Consider the following 23,111-nt stretch of genomic DNA (forward strand, 5'->3'; position numbering starts at 1 on the left):
CAGCAGCCTCCGATCAGTGATGTTGCACCCACTGGGATAGCGTTGTATGGAGAGGTATACTAGGAAAAGGCACCCACAAGCAAACATTAAATGATTTTTAACTTTAATTTATGGGGTAAGGGCATTACTGTCTAGATCACAATTTATTGCCCTTGAAGGTGATGAGGAGCTTTCTTCTTTAACTGCTGCAGTCCATTTGGTGTAGGTAGGTCCACAATGTTTTTGGAGAGGAAGTTAGAGGATTTTGATCCATGACTCTGAAGGAATGACAGTATATTTCCAGTCAGGGTTGAGAGTGACATGGAATGGTGTTACAATTCATGGTCTTCCCATGTATGTGCAACCCTTCTAGATGATCGCAGTCATGGGTATCAAAAGTACTCAATGTTTGTGAGAAGATTTGTAGCTCGGGTGCTCATTGTTGTGGTTCTGTTCGCCGAGCTGGGAATTTGTGTTGCAGATGTTTCGTCCCCTGTCTAGGATACATCCTCAGTGCTTGGGAGCCTCCTGTGAAGCGCTTCTGTGATGTTTCCTCCAGCATTTATAGTGATTTGTATCTGCCGCTTCCAGTTGTCAGTTCTAGCTGTCCGTTGCAGTGGTCGGTATATTGGGTCCAGGTCGATGTGCTTATTGATTGAATCTGTGGATGTGTGCCATGCCTCTAGGACCTGGCTGTTCTCTGTTTGGCTTGTCCTATAATAGTGTTGTCCCAGTCAAATTCATGTTGCTTGTCATCTGCGTGTGTGGCTACTAAGGATAGCTGGTCATGTCGCTTTGTGGGTAGTTGGTGTTAATGGATGCGGATCATTAGCTGTCTTCCTGTTTGTTCTATGTAGTGTTTTGTGCAGTCCTTGCACGGGATTTTGTACACTACATTGGTTTTGCTCATGCTGGGTATCGGGTCCTTCGTCCTGGTGAGTTGTTGTCTGAGAGTGGCTGTTGGTTTGTATGCTGTTATGAGTCGGCGTGGTCGCAGTAGTCTGGCTGTCAATTCAGAAATGCTCTTAATGTATGGTGGTGTGGCTAGTCCTTTGGGTTGCGGCATGTCCTCGTTCCGTTGTCCACAGATTCAATCAATAAGCACATCGACCTGGACCCAATATACCGACCACTGCAATGGACAGCTGGAACTGACAACCAGAAGCGGCAGATTCAAACCACTATAAATGCCGGAGGAATTTCACAGGAGGCTCCCAAGCACTGAGGATGTCACCTAGACAGGGGACGAAACGTCTGCAACACAAATTCCCAGCTCGGCGAACAGAATCAAAGGTACAGTCTAAAGGAGCCTTGATAAATTTCTACAGTATATTGTTTCGATAATGCGTACTGGTTCTACTGAGCATAAGTCGTCTTCAGACTGAATGTTTGTGGATGGAGTGCTAATCAAATGGGTAGCTTTGTCATGAATGGTGTAAAGCTTCTTGAGTGATGTTGGAGCTGCACTCATCCAGCCTGGTGGAGAGTATTCTATCGCACTCCCAACTTGTACCTTGTAGGTGGTAGACAACCTCGGGGCAGAGGGGGAAGAAGGAATCTGATGTCAGCGAGAAAGTTGATGATTGTTGCTTGGCTCTTGTGTGGTCCAAATGTTATTTGCTACTTGTCAGCCAAACCTTGTGCATTGTCCTTGTCTTGCTGCATTTGGATATGGGTTGCTTCAGTTTCTGAGGAGTCACAAACGATGCTTAACTGTGTACAATTATTAGCAAGCATCCTCATTTCTGACCTTTATGGGAAGACCCTCGGTGTGAAGCAGGTGAAGATTGTTGTCCCTCAGCCACTATCCTAAGGAATAAATGTCTTGGACCTGAGGTGGTTGACCATCAACAACCATCATCTTCTGTGCAAGTTATGACTCTAACAACAGTGTCTCCCCCCGCCACCCTGTTTTCAATGATTCTGAAATGAAAGAAAGAACTGCAGATGTTGAAGATCTGAAACAAACACAGGAATGGCTGGAAAACTACAGCAGGCCTGGCAGTATCTGTGGAGAGAGAGCAGCTTTGACACTTCGAGTCCAGTGACCCTTCTCCAGACAGCCAGCAGACATCACTCATGTGCCTGCGCATGCGTGAGTCTATTTCGGCATTCTTAATCATCCCACTTATGCTGTGCAATAGTGTTATGACCTGTCATCATGGAATGTATCTTTACTCGAGGCAGGGATCCTTTTGTTTTTGAGGTGTTTTAAATGCAGTTGTGCAGACATCATGACTGCTGCAGGAGTGCCTGAGTGAGGGACTCTGTTTTAATAACTCTTGAGCTGAATATTCCAACAGCGCTCAGGGCTGATATAGCAAAGCTATATGCATGTAATAAAAGGCATCCTGGACCATTGGGAACCCTTCAGTCTGATCAAATTGCATCCGCACTCCTGGCCCCTCATTGAGAAGAGAGAATGGAATGTCTGCAGTTTCCCTGGAATATTAGATTAGGTTCCTTACAGTGTGGAAACAGGCCCTTCGGCCCAACCAGTCCACACTGGCCCTCCGAAGAGTAACCCACTCAGACTAATGCACCTAACACTATTGACAATTTATCTGATTGCACATCTTTGGACTGTGGGAGGAAACCAGAGCACTGGAAGAATGTGCAAACTCCTCACAGTCGCCCAAGGCTGGAATTGAACCTGGGACCCTGGTGCTGTGAGGCAGCGGTGCTAACCACTGAGCCACTGTGCTGCCCCTGAATTGAGTGTAAATGACTAAGTTTATGCAAGAATGAATAGCTTAAAGATATGTTTTGCATCTCTCATGACCTGTAACTAAAAATGGGCACCAGATAGATAAAGTCATCTACATAGCCCTGGCAGTGCGATTTTTTTTTCACTGCCCAGAAGTTCTAACTGGAAGGTTTAAATGAGAACCTCCTCAGTGAAATGGAGATGGATTGTTTTTCACTGTGGCATTGTTCAAGGAGTCACTCCCAGAATATCCAGGATGGATACGACTACAACTGAAAACTTGCTCCCTCTGTTGCAACAGATCGGCCTCCACTTTGCTCATTCTCCTCATCAATACTGTAGGTTAAAGGAAATGCAAAATACAGAGCCATGTCTGGAAACAGGTGTCATATGCATAATCCTTGATGTCAAAACATCCTTTAGCGCATGTTGGAGTAACATGTAAATTTTATCTTTACTCTTGGAAACCAGTAAATCATCCAAACCCCCCACACACACGCGTCCGCACACGCTCTGTAGAAAATGATTGGTAACTAAATCAACTCTACATGGACGGGTTGGACTGAAGGTCTGTTACTGTGCAGTATATCTCTATGATTCCATCACTAAATGATCCCCTTAAAAGCTATTTTCGGTTGTTAATCATGTTGATGAGTAGTATCTGGAGAATTGAACTCCAACATTACAATGTTGATATTAAATCAGTACTCTATAATAGTGTCACCATCAACTTATTCTGCATACTTCAGGTAGATGTCCCTCTGGGTGTGCAAGTAATATACGCTAAAAGCCTTGTGGTAAGAGAATTTGACAGTATTGATATCCAGATTGGATGACCATTATTTATAGAATTAAGATGTTAACTGGAAATGCGATGTTTGTGCGAGTTCGTATCTGGCTTAGTTTTTTCTAGCATTGATTTATTGTTCATCTGCCAATAGGTGTTGCACTTCTACCATTTGTTGATGAACGACGGCTTAGAGCCGCTCTGGAAGCAGTTTACCCTGATCTCACTCCTGATGAAAGTAAGATTTATGATAACTGCATTGGGTTTGCTGGGTTGTTTTTGAGGTTTACATGTTTTGTTTGTATTAATATGCTTCAAAACATCAGTAATGGATTGATATTATTGATTCAGTATAACTGCTCTGCCCTTGATTTATTAAGTGTATGCTAACTTTGTTGTTTGACAGCATAGTACTTGCACTTTGCTGTAAAAAGACCCATTTTGTCAAAGTTTTTCATCTTGCGCTAATCAGGACAATTTGCAGCAAAAACTAAAGGGTAAGTAGAACTTACACATGCATGCGCAGACATGCAATTATTGGAAAACTCAATAGGTCTGGTAGTTATGGAGAGAAAGCAGAATTATCATTTTGCATCCAATGACCCTGAAGGCTTCTAAAGAAGTCACTGGTCTGGAAATGTTCCTTCTGTTTTCCATGAATGCTGTCAGACATGCTGAGTTTTTGCAGCAGTACGTGTTTTTGTTTCTGATTTCCAGCATTTGCAGTTCTTTGGATTTTTGTATAATTTTTAGTGTTTAAGAGGAGGGTGCTGAATGGTTACTGAGTGAACTCTGATTGGTAGGTGCATTACCATGGAGCATATGCCAGTTAGATGATGACTGACAGTTAACTGCCAAATTTGGTTAAATTTTAAACCAGGCAGATTGATTCTGATTGGTCAAGGTATTGCCCTGAGATGTGAATCAGAGAATGACTGATGTCTGTTTTCACTATGTTAGTAAAGTGTTGCAAAGAAAAGTCCAGAGTATTAATAAGTGTAACTTCTAGTACACACATGTGCCACTCTGAGAGACTGACTAACAATCTTAAATTGGTTGTCAGCCAGTTCTCCATGCGCATAGGATTATTTAGTAAATGTTGTCTAGTCATTGAATCACATCAACTGATGGCACTATTAATAGAATGAACTGGTTGGGTGTGACCAGCAGAACAGCTAAAGGGATACTTGTTTTGATACAATCCTCTAGATACTGGTACATATGACCAACATAATCTGGCATCACACCAGCACTAAAATTCATATACCTCAGTAATCTTCCGTGTGATGGGTAGATGTCCTTTTGGCTTGATAGGAGCATTCTATTCATGGTGCATTTAGCAGTGCATAACACCTATCTTTACCTATTGCTCAAACCATTGAGATTTTACCCTTCCAGGTTAACCTTAGACAAAGTGGGCACTTCTCAGGACCTAATGTGATGGCCATGGACCTGTTTCAGTTTGTGTGATAATTAGTGAGAAATTATGGATCGCCATTAACCCACAGTTTTGTTGTGATGTGGTCTGTTTCAGCATCCAGCTTGCTCAGGTTCTGTTTGCTCATCTGGTCAATCTTAAAGCAACTGCAAATGTGCACTAACCAGTGAAGGTCACACCAGTCAGCTAGTGGTTGTAAGCCTCAACAGATTGTCAAACAGTCGATGTGATTGAGTGAATGGACAGAATTTGCTAAATAACCCTGAATACATGAAGAATTGCATTGACAATCAATTTGGGATTGTCAGTTGAGCCCATAGTGTGGCATGCAGATTCAGGGTCGTGTTCTTTTCAAGGGGAAAAAATATGTACAAGCTCTGCCCGTTTTAGCTTAAAATAGGTGACGACCACTTTATGATTGATTTTTCCGAGCATTGCATTGACCAAATGGTCAGCTGTGAAAAAGTGAGGACTGCAGATGCTGGAGATCAGTGTAAGAGTGTGGTGCTGGAAAAGCACAGTCGGTCAGGCAGCATCTGAGGAGCTGGAGAATTGATGATTCTAGCATATGCTCTTCAGGAATTCCTGATGAAATGTCGTTTCTCCTGCTCCTCTGATGCTGCCTGACTGGCTGTGCTTTTCCAGCATCCTACACTCAGCTTGCCTGTTTTAAAATTTAAGCAAAGCTTGACAGCTAACTCTGTCATTGTGTAACTGATGCATTTTCCATGGCAATGCTAATCAGAGTCCACTTGTTAATAAATACTATTCTCATCCTACATAAATGTTGTTTTCCAATTAGATTTATGTTTCTTGCATAATGTCCTGATGAGTGCAAGATGAAAAGTTTAGACAAAATGTATTATTTTCAGCATTACTTCAGTTGAATACTGCTTTGTGTAAGGTATAAGATAATATATCAAACAAAAATCTGTAGCGTTTATGGAAATAATAGTGATGATTTTAAACTTTTTTACTTAGGGATCTCTGCTCCAGTTACAATATTCATAAATAAACAAACACCGTATGATTGAATACTGAACAAGAGGTGCTAGAAGTAGTTGAATAAAACTGAGCTTTTGATAATCTTTGATTTTAGTTCGACGAAATAGTCTTGGAAGTGATGTGCTGTTTGTTGGAAAACACCACAAGTTGTTTGACTTCATTGTCGAATTGCAAAATAGTGGTGCTCAGGTGGGTAATTTGAATAATTTTGTTGTTTCTCACTTTTTTTTTTAAAATGTGTCCTTACTAAATTAAACTTGTGATTCTAGGATATAGATATGTCTCCTGAGCTTTGCCATGGTATTAAAGGCCTCCTAACGTTAAAGGATGATGTAATAAAGCCAGGAAAGTAAGTATTCATTTTTGTTTAAATTGTAGGGATTGCTTAGGAATATAAAGATATATCAACACATTGCTAACTGTGTAATCCATTATAGTTGCCTGTTGAGACAATTGTGGAGGAGAATTATGTCTTCAAAATTTTTTAAGGTTCAATTAATACAATTAAGGCTAATTTATTAGAGTAGACTTGAAGATTTTTTTTAAAAATGGAAATGCTTTTCAGTTTTAAAGACCACCCTGATTAGTTTAGTGCTTGATTTTGAACTAGAAAATTGTCATTCAGAATTAATAGTTGCTTGACCAAGCTAGTTTGTATTCTTGGATGTGTGTGTGCATAATGCTGTACTTAGGAAGAAAAAATATCTTTGAAGGTAGAGGTGGCATGGTTAGGTGAAAGGCTGTATTTACTTGTGCACATAAATTCTGGTGAATTGGGAAGGTCACTGGCTCATTGCTCCAGTTTTTACTAAATGTGACTGTGAAGAGAAGAAATTGAGTTTTTGAAGATAAACCAACATGGAAAATCACATCTTTAGTAAACGATTGCCTGAATTTATATATACATATATGTTTACTTTTAGAACAGTGGAATCTCCTGTACCAGCATTGCAAGACATTACTGAGAATAATGCATGCAGGTGAGTGGAACTTCTGTTCACTTTGCTTACACCTGTTTTTAGTGCTGCAATTATTCTGTTCCATTTTGATGTTGTATATGATAAAAGAAATCTGCTTTATGTGCACCTTCCCTTCCCTCCCGACAGTATATTATTCAAGGATCCTCAGTTTGAAGATGGCTACACATTCAAAGCTGCTTTTTTACCTGGAGCAGTGTAAGTAATATTTCTCAAAACAAAGTTTCTTGGCATTTGAACTTTGTTTAAAAGTTTAGCATTTAAGGTAGAAGCTTTGAGTCATGAAAGCAATCTGGTCACCAGTTGTTTTTATGTATTGAGAAACCTGTTAACAGATCAGTAGTGCATGCTTGTGAGAAACCAAAGAATCATTCAGACAATGAAAATTTGTGTTATTTCTCTTGTTTAAATTGAGTTAGACAATTTGGTTTCTCATGGTGACTTGATTATAGAAGAGAAATAAGATTTTTTGTTCAGTGTCCACCTATACTTGGTGAAAGCATAGTTCTTTGAAGAGCATCATGCGTGGGGCACCTGTTAATGCCTCAGTTCTCTCAACTGCATACCATACAGTACTGTCTAGGCTGAGTTGAGAAAGGGTTCTGCTGCTTGCATAACAATATTCCAGTAATAGCTACTAATTTATGGAAAGAACGTAATAAAGAGAATGTAAAGTAGGTCAGTGGAAGTTGATATGTGGGATTCATCTACAGGTTGGATGCTTGAAATGTTGCTTTCTTTCATTTAATAGCCATATTTCTGTTTGTTGTTAGTGATCTATTAACAAAATTCACAGAATGTGCAAAGAGCAATTGAGAAACAGTTGGAACAGAAAAGGGAATATGAAGAAAGACGATTGGATTAAATAGAGACTCTGAAAGTCTTATCTCAAAGGAGAATGCAGCTGGTTTTGCTATAATGCAGTAGTTCCATTCTCATGCAATCTCATGTTCGAAGAAAATCGCATAATAGTAGCACCATTTAAACTGGAATCGTGTTATAATGAATACATGCTTTAAAAGTTTGCGCTTTAGAAAATTTGTCAATCCCATCATAGCGAATTCCCATGAACGAAACTCATGTAGCAGAATGACCTTTAATTAAGTTAATGGTGGGACTGATGCAGGAATTCTTCTATAGGTGGAGGGCATTACTCACATACGTGTACTTTGCAGCTGATTTTAAACTTTACAGGTCTTTGGTTGGTGTTTTCTGTACTATTTTGATAACCTGACATTAGTACATGAGTACAGCGGAGGTGCCTGGGATGAGATGCATTTGTGATGTGAAGAGGAAAACACTGGAAGTTGAGAGTTTTGATACAGAATCTCAAAGTTATGAGAGATTTCATTATACCAAGTAGGAAGTAATGTATTCCCTTGCAAAGTGGGTTGATAACCACAGGTCACATTCAATATAATTGGCAACGGTACTGTCGGGAAATGAGAAAATTCTTTATACAAATCAGGTTCTGGAATGTACTGCTTGAAAGGCTGGTGGAGTTAGATTTCATAAGAACGTTTTAAGAGATAATTGGCATGTACTTGTAGAGAATTGGTTTGTAAGTTTATGGGAAGAAATCTGGAGTGTGAAACTCAATTTGGAAAGCAAAAGCAGGATAGGCTGAATGGGCCCAATCTGAACTATATTGAGTCTGTACAATAATTGTTGAATGTTTGGAATAAAAATAGGAAGTGCTGAGGAATCTAGCATGATCTCTGAGGAGAAGCAGTTAACCGTTTCAAGCCTAGTGATGCTTCGTCAGAATGGACTCGACTTGAAACATTACCTTTTGTCTCTGATCTTGCAGATGCTGCCAGACTTTGTCTTTATTTCAGATCTCCTGCATCTGCAGTTATTTGATTTATGTTAAGTTATTTGGTTTCGCATTTCTCTTTCAGAAAACCTCCCAAAGTGTTGAAACCATCTGATTGGGAACAATCTAACCAAAAGCAGCCTTGGAAGCCTCGACTTGGCTTTAACCCAAATCGGCCTCAAGTACACTTGGACCAAGCAGCATTTAGAACACTGGGGTGAGTGATGTTCCAAGCCAGCAAATGTAAGAGTTCAGTGGAATAATTTGACCAGCAGGATCATTTTAGCATCTGTTGTGTTATCCCCTGCAGCTTTGATGTTTCTTCCTTATTTTGTTAGGGTACAGACGTAAAGCAGGAATCATGTCAGACAATGCTGGTTTAGCATACAGTAATGAGTACTGTGACCACCACATCCCTCCCGCGCGCTCCCGCCCTCCAAAACCCTGGTCACATTCATGCAGGCAAGCACCCCAGCTTAGTATTTGATCTAACTCCACAATTAAACTGTCTCTTTTTTTAAGAACATTTATTCTCTGGAGAGTGAAGTGGCAGTCAAGATTATTCACATGGCGGCCTATTCCAATAACTGTCAGTGAGTCAGGTGCCATCACTGCAGCCATTGTCCTTTGTGCCATACAAAATAAAGTTTTCCACAGTCAAACTTGTTGCAGAGTTTGATCTGTTTAACTGAATTGTTGGTTGAAAATAATGTGTTCAGTATGTTTGCTGTTGTAATAACTTTGGGCACAGGGACCTTGGTATTTGATTTTTCAACAATTGGTCAAACAGAAATTGGTAAGTGAGTTGGAGTGTTTGCAAAATGGAACTTGTAAAAACTCAAGTAGCATAAATTTTCTCCATCATTAGTAGAAGTCAGCCTTTCCTTTGATTCATTGCAAGATTAGCCAGGGGAGCAGAAATATAAATCCTTTATTGTCAACCAGGTATGTTATGGTAATGATACAGATTTTAGATGATTTGAAGCAGCTCACAAGCACCTGGACCTGTTTGGTTTGTAAGTCTTTTTGTACATGCAAATTGAAGGCTCCAGTGCAATTTTCACATTTTGTGATGCAAAATCTATGTGCCACTCCCTATGTGGGGACAGCAAGACTGAAATGTCACATAGTGTCACATTACATAGTATTTGTAAAACAGCAACAGACCACATAGCCCAGTGGATTAGTGCCAGTATTTGTGTTCTACATTAACCTCTTCCTACCCTTCTGGCATGTTGACAGATTCTTTTGGTTTTTTTGTCCCTTGTGTTTATCTAGCTTCTGTTGAAATGCATAGAGGCTATTCATCTCAACCACTCTTTATCCTACTCTCTGGCTAGCGCAGTGTCTTCTGATTTCTGTTTTGGGTTTATTTGTGTTTGGCTCATAAATATACAATCTAGTTCCCTTGGGTGTATTAGTGGCTACCTTACATTTATGACCCTAATTCTACACTGCCCTGCACTTGGAAAATTCTTCACTGGTGTGTCCTTCATAATTTTATAGACCTCCATCAGGTTCCCTCGCACTGGATCTGGGCAAAATAGCTTGGAATTTTCAATCCTTCCTGATGGGCTCAAACACTCAGTTCAGTTCTTAGTGGTAAATCAATAAAGACATGGCTGTCATTATGAAGTTTTTCTGTGGAAAAATTAACTACTGTTTTGGATATTGAACTTTGATACGCAGGTGTTAATATTTTGTTTTGGGAGCGATGTTTCACATCTTTCAAAGCTGCAGGATATGAATCATTGAAAAAGCTATCGGCTTCAATTCCAACACCCATAGCAAACTGCATTTTTATATTTGTTAAATTGTTTTAGCATAAAAAGAATAACCTGGTTTGTATTATATGCACAAGTTGTACATATTGTTTCTTTAATTTTGTTTTAGCCATGTTATGTCAAAAGATCGCTCTCAAGGAGGAAGTGGTGTTTACAGTTACACCCCTCCGCCTCTTTATCAACAAGCGAAAAATTCTCGGCCCCCATTGATGAGAGCACCACCATCTCTTACTGTCCCTTTGCCAAGTAAGTTATTTGACAAACCTGTGATTTACAGATTAAGTAGTAAGCAATACATAAAGTAAGGATTAAACTTGACGGACTTAGGATTCTGTTTTTCATAGGAAGAATAAAACTTGTGTGAAAAATTAAGCACTCTTAGCAGTGACAGTAAACTTGTGGCCTGTTGACATTTTAGTCAATGGCCCTTTGGAAAATAACTTGCAAAAACTGGTAAATCTATTAAACTTCCCTTTCTGACCTTCATACAGCTGTCTTCATAAATGTTTCTCCTCAAAAAACCCACGCTGTCCTTGCAAGTCTATACCCAATCTTTTTTTTTTCTCTCCTTCAAATACTTGTGCATGTTGATGGTTTACAAGAGCATGCATTTTTCCTGCAACTCGGATGTTTGGATCTCTAGAGAGAGTCCACTTCTGCAATTGCACCGAAGTTGTCCTAACCAAAGGCACAAATAATATTCTCTCAAATGGTGATTGTGTTGTACATATTCCTCCTCAGTAGCTTAGCTATGCTGCAGGTTTTGACAGAGTCAAGTATAATTTCCTTTCTCTCATCAATCTTCATGGGACTGCTCTTACTTTGACTCTCAACTGTCAAATCCTAGATACAATATGAGAGCAAAGGCTCCTGTTGTTAACCTGATGTACAAACTCTAGAATCTATTGCAGTTCTGTTTTTTTTTACTGTGACAGGCAGCTGCATCTCAACACATGACGTTAGCTTTCATTTGTATGTTTGTGATGTCAAGCTGTTATTTTGCATAAAATCTCAGCCATTCCACTCTTACTATATTGTCAGATTTTGTCCGGCATACAGTCTTTGAACTCCGATAAAATTCAGCCAAGCTTTCAGAAGAACAAACTGTTGTATCCTGCCTCAAATTCTGTACCTTTTCCTTGAATTTCATCCTCAGTGGATACTGTCTTAGTTCAAATTACCGTTCGCTACTTTCACATCACGGGACAACATTGCAGTTCTGGAAATCCTTTCCTATCCCTTCTTTACATTCATGATTTTTCTCAAACCCAGCTCTTTAATCAAAGTCAGTTTTTCAGTTTGGCGCACATTTTCATCCTATCAGATCACTTAAGCAACTTTAGGAGAAAATTCAATATTAATGGCATGATGCAAGTATAAATTGTAATAGTGAGATTTACATTTTCTGTTTGCCCTATCTCTGCTACCTCCTCCAGCCCTACAACCTTCCGAGATCTTTATGTTCCATCAATTGTGGTCTCTTGCACATCCCCAGTTTTGATTTGCCACTGATGCTGGTGTCTTCAGCTACCTGGCTCTGAGCTCTGGAGAATTTTGCTGTAAGTCACTCCACCTTTCCCTCCTTTTTAAGACATTCCTTGAAACAAGCTTTTGATCATGTATCCAGACTTCTGCTTAAGTAACTGTTGAGGTTTATTTAAAGCATTTTTGAGGCAATTTGGTGGGCTAATTGTGCTGTATCAGGGCACGTTGTTGAGCATGGATGACACTTTGGTTTACCAATTTCCTGCTTATTGATAGGGAAGTTAAATTTAGTCTAATCTGATTCCTTGCACACAGTCCAGTTGTTTTATCTGTGAGACTCTTGACCTCTTCTCAACCTGATTGTACACCAGAAGTGTGATGGGAATTGTTGCAAAATAGAGCTGTTTGTTCATCTATCAACCTTGTTTTAAAAATATTAGCGGCATTTATGTGGCAACCTTAATGTGAAGTTAAATGTCGGAGCATCTTTCAGTCAACTTGGAGGAGTGCTTACAAAATGAAAAGGCTGGGGACTTTAAACTTTGAGACTTTTAAATGCAACTAATCTCACCTTCCTATACTTTATCTCTTCTTTCTTGAAGAGCTTCAGCTTGACTGCTGATCCAATCCTTGAACTATAATACTCAAGCAGGTCCTTGAGTTGAGTAGATTTCTATGCCTCTGTACCTACATGTAAAGGTTGGTGTTTCTCACTGCTGCTATTTGGCCCCCAAGAAAGATGTGTGATTGTTAGCCATCCTGGCAATATGGAGTCCTTCACCTGCCTGCCTTATAGTTAAAAAGATGCTGCAACGTCCTGAGCAACCAAAGCAATGTTCTGTTCTTCTGGCACTTTGCTTTGAGTTTTTTTTACACGATGTAATAAAAGTCATGTGATAGAAAAGGGTCTGTGGAAAATTAGTTTTCTGCCTTGCTTTCCTGACCAATTTTTCAAATTGACTGGGATTCACTGTCCATAATGTTTTTTTGACTTTTGTACCTCCCAGTATCTTTCTCTGTTTGGAATTGCTACACACACACACACAAAGAATTAAGTGCAGACAGTCTAAAGGACATAAGCACTGATAAAAGAAGAATGGAGGAGAAGTGTGTTTTTAAAAGGACTTGCTTATACTCAAGTAAGATTGAGACATAGAGGCTCTCTTGAATTATTCAGCAAACCCCTGTCCTCACCATTAGACTATCACTGTTGCTGTACAGATGCTATCTTTGCCATTTTTGTTTTCTTTGTGTGTTCATGAGAGACATAGTATGTGCACACAGCTGTAATGTAAAGCCTTAGATACAAAACATAAAGGCTTTATGCACTTTAAGTTTGATCTTTTACCTTTTGTTTACTAATTTGTAGCCATATTTTCTCTTTTGTAATGGATTGTTTTTTTTAATTCTAGCTCTGTTGCAAATGCTAGAAATCTGAAGGTTGTTGACCCTGAATGTTCACTTGCCTTTATGGTTTCAGATGCTGATTCACCTGCATACTTCAGGCATTTTATTTTCTTTTAGTTACAGCTGTTTACTCTTCTGCCTCCTGGCTGGAGCTGGAACCCACACTAAATTAGTACATAGAATTTTACAATGCTAAAACAAACCATTCTGCTATTGTTTATGTTCCACTAGTTTCCTGTCTCTGTACTTTATCTTGCATTATCACCATTTCCTCCTCCTTCACATCTTCCCACTTGAATGCATTAGTTTTGCATTACATGTGGTAGTGAGTTTCATATTTTCAGCACAACTTAACATTGAACACTGAAAAACTGGCCTAGTTTTCAGTCAATCGAAGTTTGAAAGTTTAAAACAACGGATCACTGTTGTCATGTGCTAGGAAGTCAAAACATGTAAGTATGCTGCTCACTGAATTATTTGCGTAGTCAGGCAGCAGCAAGTTATGACAAATTGATACCTTAAATTTATTTATGTATTTAATTGAGAAAATGTAATTCAGGAATAGACCTCATTCCGTGTTTGTGTCAAGCAGCTTCTCCGTATATATTTCTTAGCACAATTGGCTGAAACTGCTGCATTTAACCATCCAGCTATAATATACTTTGTGTAAAGATTTTTAGCATGTTATTTCTTGATGGCTTTGGTGCTATATTGAAGAGTGAACCTGGAAGACACATACCACTTTGAGACAAGAATTACATGACTTTGCAGTGGTCTTTGTAATGGCAGTATGAAATAGGTGGATTGATTTTGAATAGAAAGAAATGTTGGAAGTCTGAACTTGATAGCTACAAAAAGACGAGAGTTTCAGACCTGTCTATTTTCAAGAACATTAAAAGCTGCATGGTAAACTTGACATATGTTGTATTTGTGCATAGCATGTTGTGATTTAGGTAAAATGGCATTTAAAACACTTCGACATTTGTTAGCTGCAGCCCTGAATAGCTTTATTTATTTCAGAATTTGAGGAATGTTAAATAACACCAATACAAACCCACGTGCTGCAGTTTCTGTGGTGGTCATTGAGGAGGACTTTTTTTTTTAATGTTTGTTGCATTGTAAAGATTTTAATATCTGGTCACGTGGCCTTGCCATTGTCTTTCCCAGTTATCCTCATTAGTGCATCTTTTGTTAAATTTCTGTTCAGTTACAATAATTTGTTTTTCATGTCACTAGTGACATGAAAATGTGTACAATATAACCAGTTAATTCCTGTTTTTTCCTACACTCAATTTAGAATTGTTAACCCAGTAAAATCATCATAGTTCTTCTATTACCTGCAGCCCCACCCCAAAAAAAACCACACAATCCATTGACTGCCTTTGGAAAATTGCATAATAAGCTTGTGGTACTGAGAATTTTATTGGAAGGACAGAACGGTCAATCAGTGTTATTTTCTTTCCCCTTCAACCCTAAAATATATAATGTGGGTGTTTCCATCAGCAATCTTTGATTTTGCTGGGATATTTCAGTCTACATACTGCTGATGAATTGTCTGAGTGCTGATAACTTGTGGGAGTCAAGTGCTGTCTGCAAGCACTCGATGTGAATAGCATATTTGGTTTTTGCCATCCAAAATTGAATCTGATTTATGACATGCTTTCATTTCAATGTAAGCTTGCCAATTAACTCCATTTGAAAATTGGTTTTGATTAGTGCAATCAGTAAACACCAAGGCTTTTCCTGATTGTCACACTGATTGGAAGAGTTCTCACTTCAGTTCACAGTGGAAATGTTAACAAACATCTAAACATGTGACCTAATAGCATTGAAAAGTGATGAGCTCTTCTTTCTGCAATTTAATGTTCTGTGTATAAAATAAAACGTTTTTTTTATCTTGACACTGCTACTAGGTGAATCAGTGTGTTTTCCTGTAATGTACCCGATGTTACGAGAGTTAAATCAGCATTTTCATTTTACGGATTGAAGTCTTGATTTGTATCCCCCCATCATGTACAAATGTGGGTAATTATTCCAAGAATTTTCTGAAGTGATTTTCCACAAGCCCAAAACCTAATCAGTCTGTCTTAAGTAATAGAAAAACCTTGAGTTTGAATCCTCATTTAAATGTGCGAAAAGCATGTACTGGAGCAGAATGATTAACATCGTGTTGCAACTTTATGGAAATATTCAGTTTGGAGTTGTGATTTCTATAATGTGTTAAAATTCCACAAACATTCCAAAAGTAATTCTTAATTGGCTGTTTTGAAAACTGAATTTAATGCTTAAACATGGAGTTGCTGCAATATTACCTTTCCAGAAAATACGATATTCATACATTTGAGCCAGGGTCAGCTATATTTGTATCTCTTTGTTTGCCATTGTGCCATATAGCACAATGTCAGTAAAGTTACTCGGAAGTCCTTTCTGTATGTTGGGGATTATAATACCTTTATTACCAAGATTTCAATGTATGTTCTCATGAGCATACATTCCTGGGCAGTGTATATTCAAATTGAATATTGATTAAAATCCATCTGGAAAAATATTCCAATTGTGAGTAACTTTGCCCACAGTGAATCATAGGTTACACAAGGTCTGGTGATGGGGTTAGGATGTCAGAATTGCCTCCAAAACTTCATGAATGATAGGGTGCTACCAGGAGAGGGTACTATTTTAACAAGCAATTTTTTTCAGTTCTCAGCATAAGTAAAAGCTGGTGTTGTATCATTTTAGGATATAATCCTGACTACTTCTACTCAAACTCATCGTAGGCAATCACCTATGACAACCATTTGTCATTTCCATTATTAATAAAATCTACCCTTTGCACCAACTATTTTGTGCAGCCTAGTGTTTATTAATATAAATACTCTGACTTTGAAACAAGAGTGAAGTCTTCAAGCAGCTTCAGACCATAAGAAATAGGAATAAGTGTTGGCCCTTTGCCATTCAATGCATCCATTTTGATGCCCTTTCCCTGTAATCCTTGATTCCCCTACTGATATCTATTTCAGCATTAAGTTTACACAAGGACTCTGATCCCATACCTCTCTTGTGGGAAGAAGTTCCAAAAAGAGACAGCCCTCTGAGAGAAGAAATTCCTTCTCGTGTCAGTCTTAAATTGGCTGGCACCTTTTCAGTCTTAGATTGGCTGACAATGCCCTCCAGTCTTAGACTCCCCCCATTAGGGGGAGCATCCCCTCAGCTTTTACTCAGTCAAGACACTTAAGAATTGTGTACATTTCAAAGAGATCACCTTTTTTTATCTTCTAAATTCCAGTGAGTCCCAATTTATGTAACCTTTGCTTATAAAGCAGTCTGTATACTAGGGTTCATCTGAATGAATTTTCCTGAAATGTCTCTGATGAAAGATCTTTAATACAGGGGCCAACACTGTTCTCAGTACTCTAGATGAGGTCTCGCCATCATTTGTGCAGTTGCCGTAAGATTTATTTCCTCTGATACTCCAACCCCCTTGAAATAAAGGCAACATTCAATTAGCCTTCCTGATTTCCTGCTGTACCTGCTTGCTAGTTTTCAATGTTTCTGGCACAACTATCTGAAATAGACCCTTCAGTCCAACTTGTCCATGCAGACCCGATGTCCTAAATTAATCTAGTCCCATTTGCCAGCATTTGGCCTATATCCCTTTAAACCCTTCCTACTCATGTACCCATCCAGATACCTTTTAAATGTTGTGGAGAAACTGGTGTCTAACTGGGGTGGGCAAAGTTTAAAAATCACACAACACCAGATTATAGACTAACAGGTTTATTTGGAAGCATTGGCTTTTGGAGTGCTGCTGCTTCCTGATGAAGGAGCTGTGCTCTGAAAGCTAGTGCTTCCAAATAAACCTGTTGGACTGTAACCTGGTGTTGTGATTTTTAACTTTAAATGTAATTGTACTAGCCTCCACTACTTTCTAGCAGGTCATTCTATATACGCACCACCCCCTGTGTGAAAAAGTTGCCCCTTATGTCCTTTTTCAATCTTTCTCCCCTCACCCTAAACCTATGCCCTCTGGTTCTGGACTCCCTCAATCCAGGGAGAGACCTTGTCTATTTAACCTATTCATACCCCTCATGATTTTATAAACTTTTATGAGGTCACCCCTCAGCCTCCGATGTTCCGATAGTCCTAGCCTATTCAACCTCTCCCTGTAGCTCAGACTCTCAAATCCTGGTGACATCCTTGTAAATTTTTTCTGAACCTTTTCAAGTTTCATAGCATCGTTACAATAGGAGGGAGACCAGAATTGCACATATTAGCTGTGGGAAATGCAGGATTACAGGGATAAGGTGGGGCAGTGGGTCTGGGTGACTTGCTCTTTAGATAAGGTCTACATTTATTCCCCATCCATACATACTTAGAAGGTAGCTAAGAGTCAGTGATATAGCTGTGGGTCTGACGTCTCATACGGGCCAGACCAGGTAAGGATGGCACATTCCCTTCCCTAAAGAACATTAATGAACCAGTTAGGTTTTTATGATTGTCACTGATTGTTCTCAATAATGAAATTGGCTTTATATTCCACAATTTAAATTCGAACAGCTGTGGTGATCAGATTTGAACCTGTCTCCAGAGCATTGGCATAGATCTATGTGTTGTTGGTCCAATGACGTTTACCACAGCATTCCATTCATTCTGTTGCCCGCATATATCCTATTCCTCTTGACATAAAGGGAGCATTTCTGTAGTCTCTTTTTTGTTACTTGGTGTACCCATTCTTGATATTTTAATTTGTGTACCTGAAACCCATGTGTCTCCAAACATTCACTGTTTCTAGCTTTTCATTTTTTTGGAAAATATTCTTTCATCCTTTCTTACATCCAAGGTGTAGGGTTTCATATTTGCTGACGTTAGCTGCAATTTTACCCATTCACTTTTATTTTTGCAATTTTATGCTTCCCTCTGCACTACTTACACTCTTCCTGTCTTTGCAACATTGTCAAATTTGGATAGGTTAATTACTATTTCATCATCTAAGTCATGAATAAATAGTAAATAGTTGAGGACAGAGTACAGATTGTCTCTAACTGCATTGATTTTCTTTTATATAAAAGGTGCCTTGTTGTGCGATGATACATTGGAGTACCAATGTGCAGTGACACAAGAGTGGATGGTGGGAACTCCCAACACCCTTTTGCTGAGTTCTTTCTGCAATATTGATGTGATGAATGCTAAGTTAAAGGCACGTATCTTTCCATGGTAGAAAGAGTTGTTAGCATCATGGTAAACCTCTTAGTAGATGATATGAAGTCAAGGTTAGGTGTTATAACACAAGGCAGGAAAGAAATGGGTGATGGAGAAGAAAGCATTGCAGCTTACGTATATCTGAGAGTATTTCTGTATTCCAGTGTTATTAGGTGTAGACCAGAATTTGATCATTGGACGATTTAAAGTATTAATATTTATGATTTATAATATATTTGAGAATAGAACCTGAACTATAACCTGAATTGTCATTTTGTAAGTGACAAGACTGCTTTAATGACTGAACAAATTTTAGGTAATCTAGAGTGTGAGCCCATTCAATTAAAGCTGTTTTTGCTGCTTTCACTGAGGTCAAATAAAATAGAATGGTATGCGAAATATGCCTGACCATCAGGGTAACATAAACTAATGCAAAGTCAGCTAAAGTGAATTGGAAACTTCTGTCAAAATATTGTCCTAAAGGTGAGGGATGATTTGAGATGGAAAATTAATATAGACCATTTTGAGAGTCTAAAGTCAGCACCAGGCATGTCCAAGCTCGTAAAGAATAGCTACATAAAGAACAGAGAGAGCTTCAAAAATTTATTACACTCCCAATTTCAAGAGTATCCTCATCACAACTTTGGTCTAAAACTGCAGACAAGAGCTGAACCCAAGAGAGTGAAGTAAGAGTGAACCAGCCTTGACCTCAAGTCTGCATTTGATCAAATGACATAACATGCTGGGAGGGGGTACCTCTTTATACTCGTTAGAATCTCTCTTCCCATGAAGCAAGATGGGTTTTCTTTGTTGGAGAGTTATAACCTCAGTCCTAAGTCATCTGTGCAGGAATTCCTCACTCTACGTGCTTTCTCATCAACCTGTTCAAAAGTGTCATTGCACATCTCTGGAGCAGGTAGGACTTGAATCCAGGCCTCCCAGTTCAGAGGTAGGGACACTGCCACTGCGTCACAAGAGCCCCTTTCCTCAGGACAGACTAATAATCCTCAGCTGCTTTCATCAAAGACCCTCCTTCCAAAATACAGTCAGAACTGACCAAGTTTGCTGATGATTACAAGTACCATTGGCAACTTCTTAAATGTGGAAGCCAGTAAGAAGCAGAATCAGGTTTGAGCTGAGAAGGAACACACAATATTTACACCACGTGAGTATTGGGCAATCATAATCTTCAGTGAAAGACAATCAGACTATATCCCCATGTCATTCTGTTGCACTGCCACCACTGAACTACCAATGTTTTGGTTGTTACTATTGACCCGAAACTGAGCTGGGTTACCTGTATAAATATTGCAGTTTCGAAAGCAGGTCAGAGACTGAGAATTCTGAGGCAAGTAACTCACTTACTGACTTCCAAAGCCTGTCCATCATCTGTCAGGTACAAGAAATGACTGATGAAATACTTTGTTTGATTGGTGCCCAATCCACCAACAACTACTCATTGCATCACCAGTGTGCAATAATATGTGGATTATACACAAGATGCACTGTTGCGACTTAGCAAAGTTCCTTCGACAGCACCCGCCCAACTTGTGGACAGGACAGCAGGAACATGGAAGAATACCATCACTTGCGATTTCCCCTCAAAGTGGCAACTAGCCTGACTTGGAACTATATCTTTGTTTCTTCACTGTCCAGGTTAAAATCTTAAAATTTTCTTTCCAGCAACACTGTTGGTACATCTCATCAGATGGGTTTCAGTGGTTCAAGAAGGCAGTTCATCACCACGTCCTTGGGGGCTAATTAAGGATGGCCTGCAAATTCTGATCTTGTCAGCAATGCCTATATGCCATAATGGGCAAATGAATTTTAAAAAATTCTATCATTTTGTAATTTTCCTTCCCCCACATGGTTTTGCTATTGCAATGCCTGCCATGAATTGTCTTACTATGTGTCAATTTTTGACTTAATTAAGCACTGGGAAAGTAGAGTGATTATCTTAAATTGTAAAGAACCTTGAAATTCACCAAGGCACCAAAGATGAATTGCTAGTATTTAATGTCTTTCAAAATTTTGCATATTAATTTAAAACTATTTAAAAAATAAAGCTTATGATGACAATTTTTGGTAGTCAATGGAAAGGTAATCTTGGTCTGTAAAAAGACATTAATTATCTACATACTTTGTGGGATTTCATTAAAACTTAATTGACTGCCTGATTGATATTGTATAAATTGACATTTAATTGTAATGCACCATGTGGAGACTGGATAGATTTTATGTTGTCTGTTTTCATAAAATCCCAATATTCAAGTGCGCTCATGCAAAATGTAACATTTTCAAAAATATTAATTTTATTAACATAGCTGTATCATTTACAGGTTTGAGACCACAAGATTCATGGCGAGGTCCACAACCACTCTTTCAGCAGCTTATACCTCAGAGGTAAGAATAATCACATAATTTCAAGGCTATTATTTATTCAATCTCTCTAGAAGTTAATGTAATGAGTATAGTATTTGCCTTTGCCTTTTTTGTTTTTTTTTATCTTGGCCAGTGTCCCTCGACAAACATCTCAAAAGAGATTAGCTAGGCATTTTTTTTATTCCTGTTTATGAAACCCTACTGTGCACATTTGGCTGTTATGTTGCATCACTTAAAACATACTTCATGGTGTGCTTAAGGTCTGAAAGGCACCTTATAAAATGGAAGTGTGTTTTTCAGGTTCTTTGTATCAATCTTATTAATTTTAATCTGATGTTCAGATGGGGTATGTGGATACATATGATGAGTACATTATGGTCATTGATTTGCCATTTTTCCGGATAGTCTTGTGATATCTGTCACAGTTGAAGTTATAAAATGTGGTGCTGGAACGCCCCTCCCCCAAGTCCCTCCTCCCTACCTTTTATCTTAACCTGCTGGACACACTTTCCTCATTCCTGAAGAAGGGCTCATGCCCGAAACGTCGATTCTCCTGCTCCTTGGATGCTGCCTGACCTGCTGCGCTTTTCCAGCAACACATTTTTAACTCTGGAAAAGCACAGCCAGTCCCGCAGCATCTGAGGAGCAGGAGAGTTGACATTTTAAGCAAAAGCTCTTCATCTGGAATGTGGATGGTGGGGTGGAGCAAGGGGTCTGAGAGATAAATGGGAAGAGGAGTGGAGCTGGGGGGGAGGAAGGTGGCTAGGAATGTGATAGATGGAGGAAGGTTGGGGGGGATTGATGGTTATGGGTCAGAGCAGAGGATGGAGCAGATGGTTGAGAATAACGATGGACAGGTAGGCCATCTTCAGGAGGGCGGTGCCGAATTGGAGGTTGGATCTGGGATAAGGTGGGGGCAGGGGAGATGAGGAAACTGGTGAAATTGACATTGATTCCAAGTGTTTGGAGGGGCCCCAAGGTGGAATCAATGTTGATTTTACTTGTGGTTTGAAGGGGTTTGTTTGATTAAATCTCTTCTGACCCCCCCCCCCCACATTAAAAAAAAGTTTCAATCTATATCTTAAATTATGCTTAAATCCTGTTTCTTTCTTGGTTATTCAAAATTATTTTGTCAGGTGGCTGTGAATACATGTTTAAAAATCAACTGCTGATGTCGTATTCAGACCACGACTCCAGAGCATTAATCTGGATCTCCAGATCACTAGGCCAGCGACATCACTGTTTGACCATCGTAATCTGTTTTTTTTTAGGCTGAGGACTGGATTGGGTAATTCACTGTTTCTGGTTTAAATGTTTATTCAGGAATAATTTGCACCTCTACATATTCTAAAAGCTTTGGTAGAACTCAACTCCTTGGGTACCTTCCTTTGTTTGATGTGTGGTTAACAAAATTGTGAATAGGTGCTGTAACACTGTACCTTTGATTCCCTGCAAATAAGAGAGAAACTGAGATTAGGTGGCAGTTTCATTCACGCAAGGCCTCTGCATGACATTGGCATTTGTTTTGGATCCATTGGGTTATCATAGTCTTTTTACTCAGACTTAAAATCAGACATCTTTCTTTTAAAGATGTGTTTTAAATCAAAAACAGCAATCAAATTGCTCACTTTTATCTGCAGTCTTATATTTTAATGATTAAGTTTATTTTCATCTGTGAAAAGTTGATCCTAACTCAGGTTATTCAGTGACCTGAAAGGAGACATTCTTTTTAGTGACGGCAAGACTTTCAGTAATAATTTATTTAAAAATGAACTCCAGCTAAGCTCAAATATATCTCATTTCACTTTACTCATGCCACCTGAGGCTTGATGTCCAAAATTCAAGATCATGCAAGAGGGGAGGTCAAAGTTTAAAAAGGAGAGTAGCTTGCGATGAAATTGGTGCCCTTAATTCCATTGGTGAGTTTCTAAGGTTGCCTTCACTAAATTATAGTAGATGTGGTGCGATGTATTTAAGATAGCTGGATCAAGACAACTGTTCCTTCTATTTTTCAGGAGCTCTTTGGGTTCAGTCAATGCTCAGGTCAACTGATTTCTGCCATTAACTCTGTGAAAAATAATTCTTCCCCGATTAGGAAATATCCAGTGCTCCTTTCTATTTGGGTCTAAATGGCCCTGAACTTCTCTA

At 39.0% G+C, this 23,111-nt stretch overlaps 1 protein-coding gene across 1 annotated transcript in view; it reads left to right on the forward strand.

The window, feature by feature from the left end:
- Nucleotides 1-23,111, forward strand: part of xrn2 (5'-3' exoribonuclease 2) — an 88,773-nt gene that overhangs the window by 53,814 nt on the left and 11,848 nt on the right. Inside the window, exons 21-28 of the mRNA XM_060831799.1 lie at nucleotides 3,628-3,711; nucleotides 6,011-6,105; nucleotides 6,186-6,265; nucleotides 6,840-6,896; nucleotides 7,023-7,091; nucleotides 8,795-8,926; nucleotides 10,603-10,739; nucleotides 20,921-20,984. Of these exons, the coding sequence (XP_060687782.1) occupies nucleotides 3,628-3,711; nucleotides 6,011-6,105; nucleotides 6,186-6,265; nucleotides 6,840-6,896; nucleotides 7,023-7,091; nucleotides 8,795-8,926; nucleotides 10,603-10,739; nucleotides 20,921-20,984 (718 nt within the window). The remainder of the gene's footprint in view (nucleotides 1-3,627; nucleotides 3,712-6,010; nucleotides 6,106-6,185; nucleotides 6,266-6,839; nucleotides 6,897-7,022; nucleotides 7,092-8,794; nucleotides 8,927-10,602; nucleotides 10,740-20,920; nucleotides 20,985-23,111) is intronic.

This window comes from Hemiscyllium ocellatum, chromosome 10, assembly GCF_020745735.1.
Source record: "Hemiscyllium ocellatum isolate sHemOce1 chromosome 10, sHemOce1.pat.X.cur, whole genome shotgun sequence".
NCBI classification, from domain to species: domain Eukaryota; kingdom Metazoa; phylum Chordata; class Chondrichthyes; order Orectolobiformes; family Hemiscylliidae; genus Hemiscyllium; species Hemiscyllium ocellatum.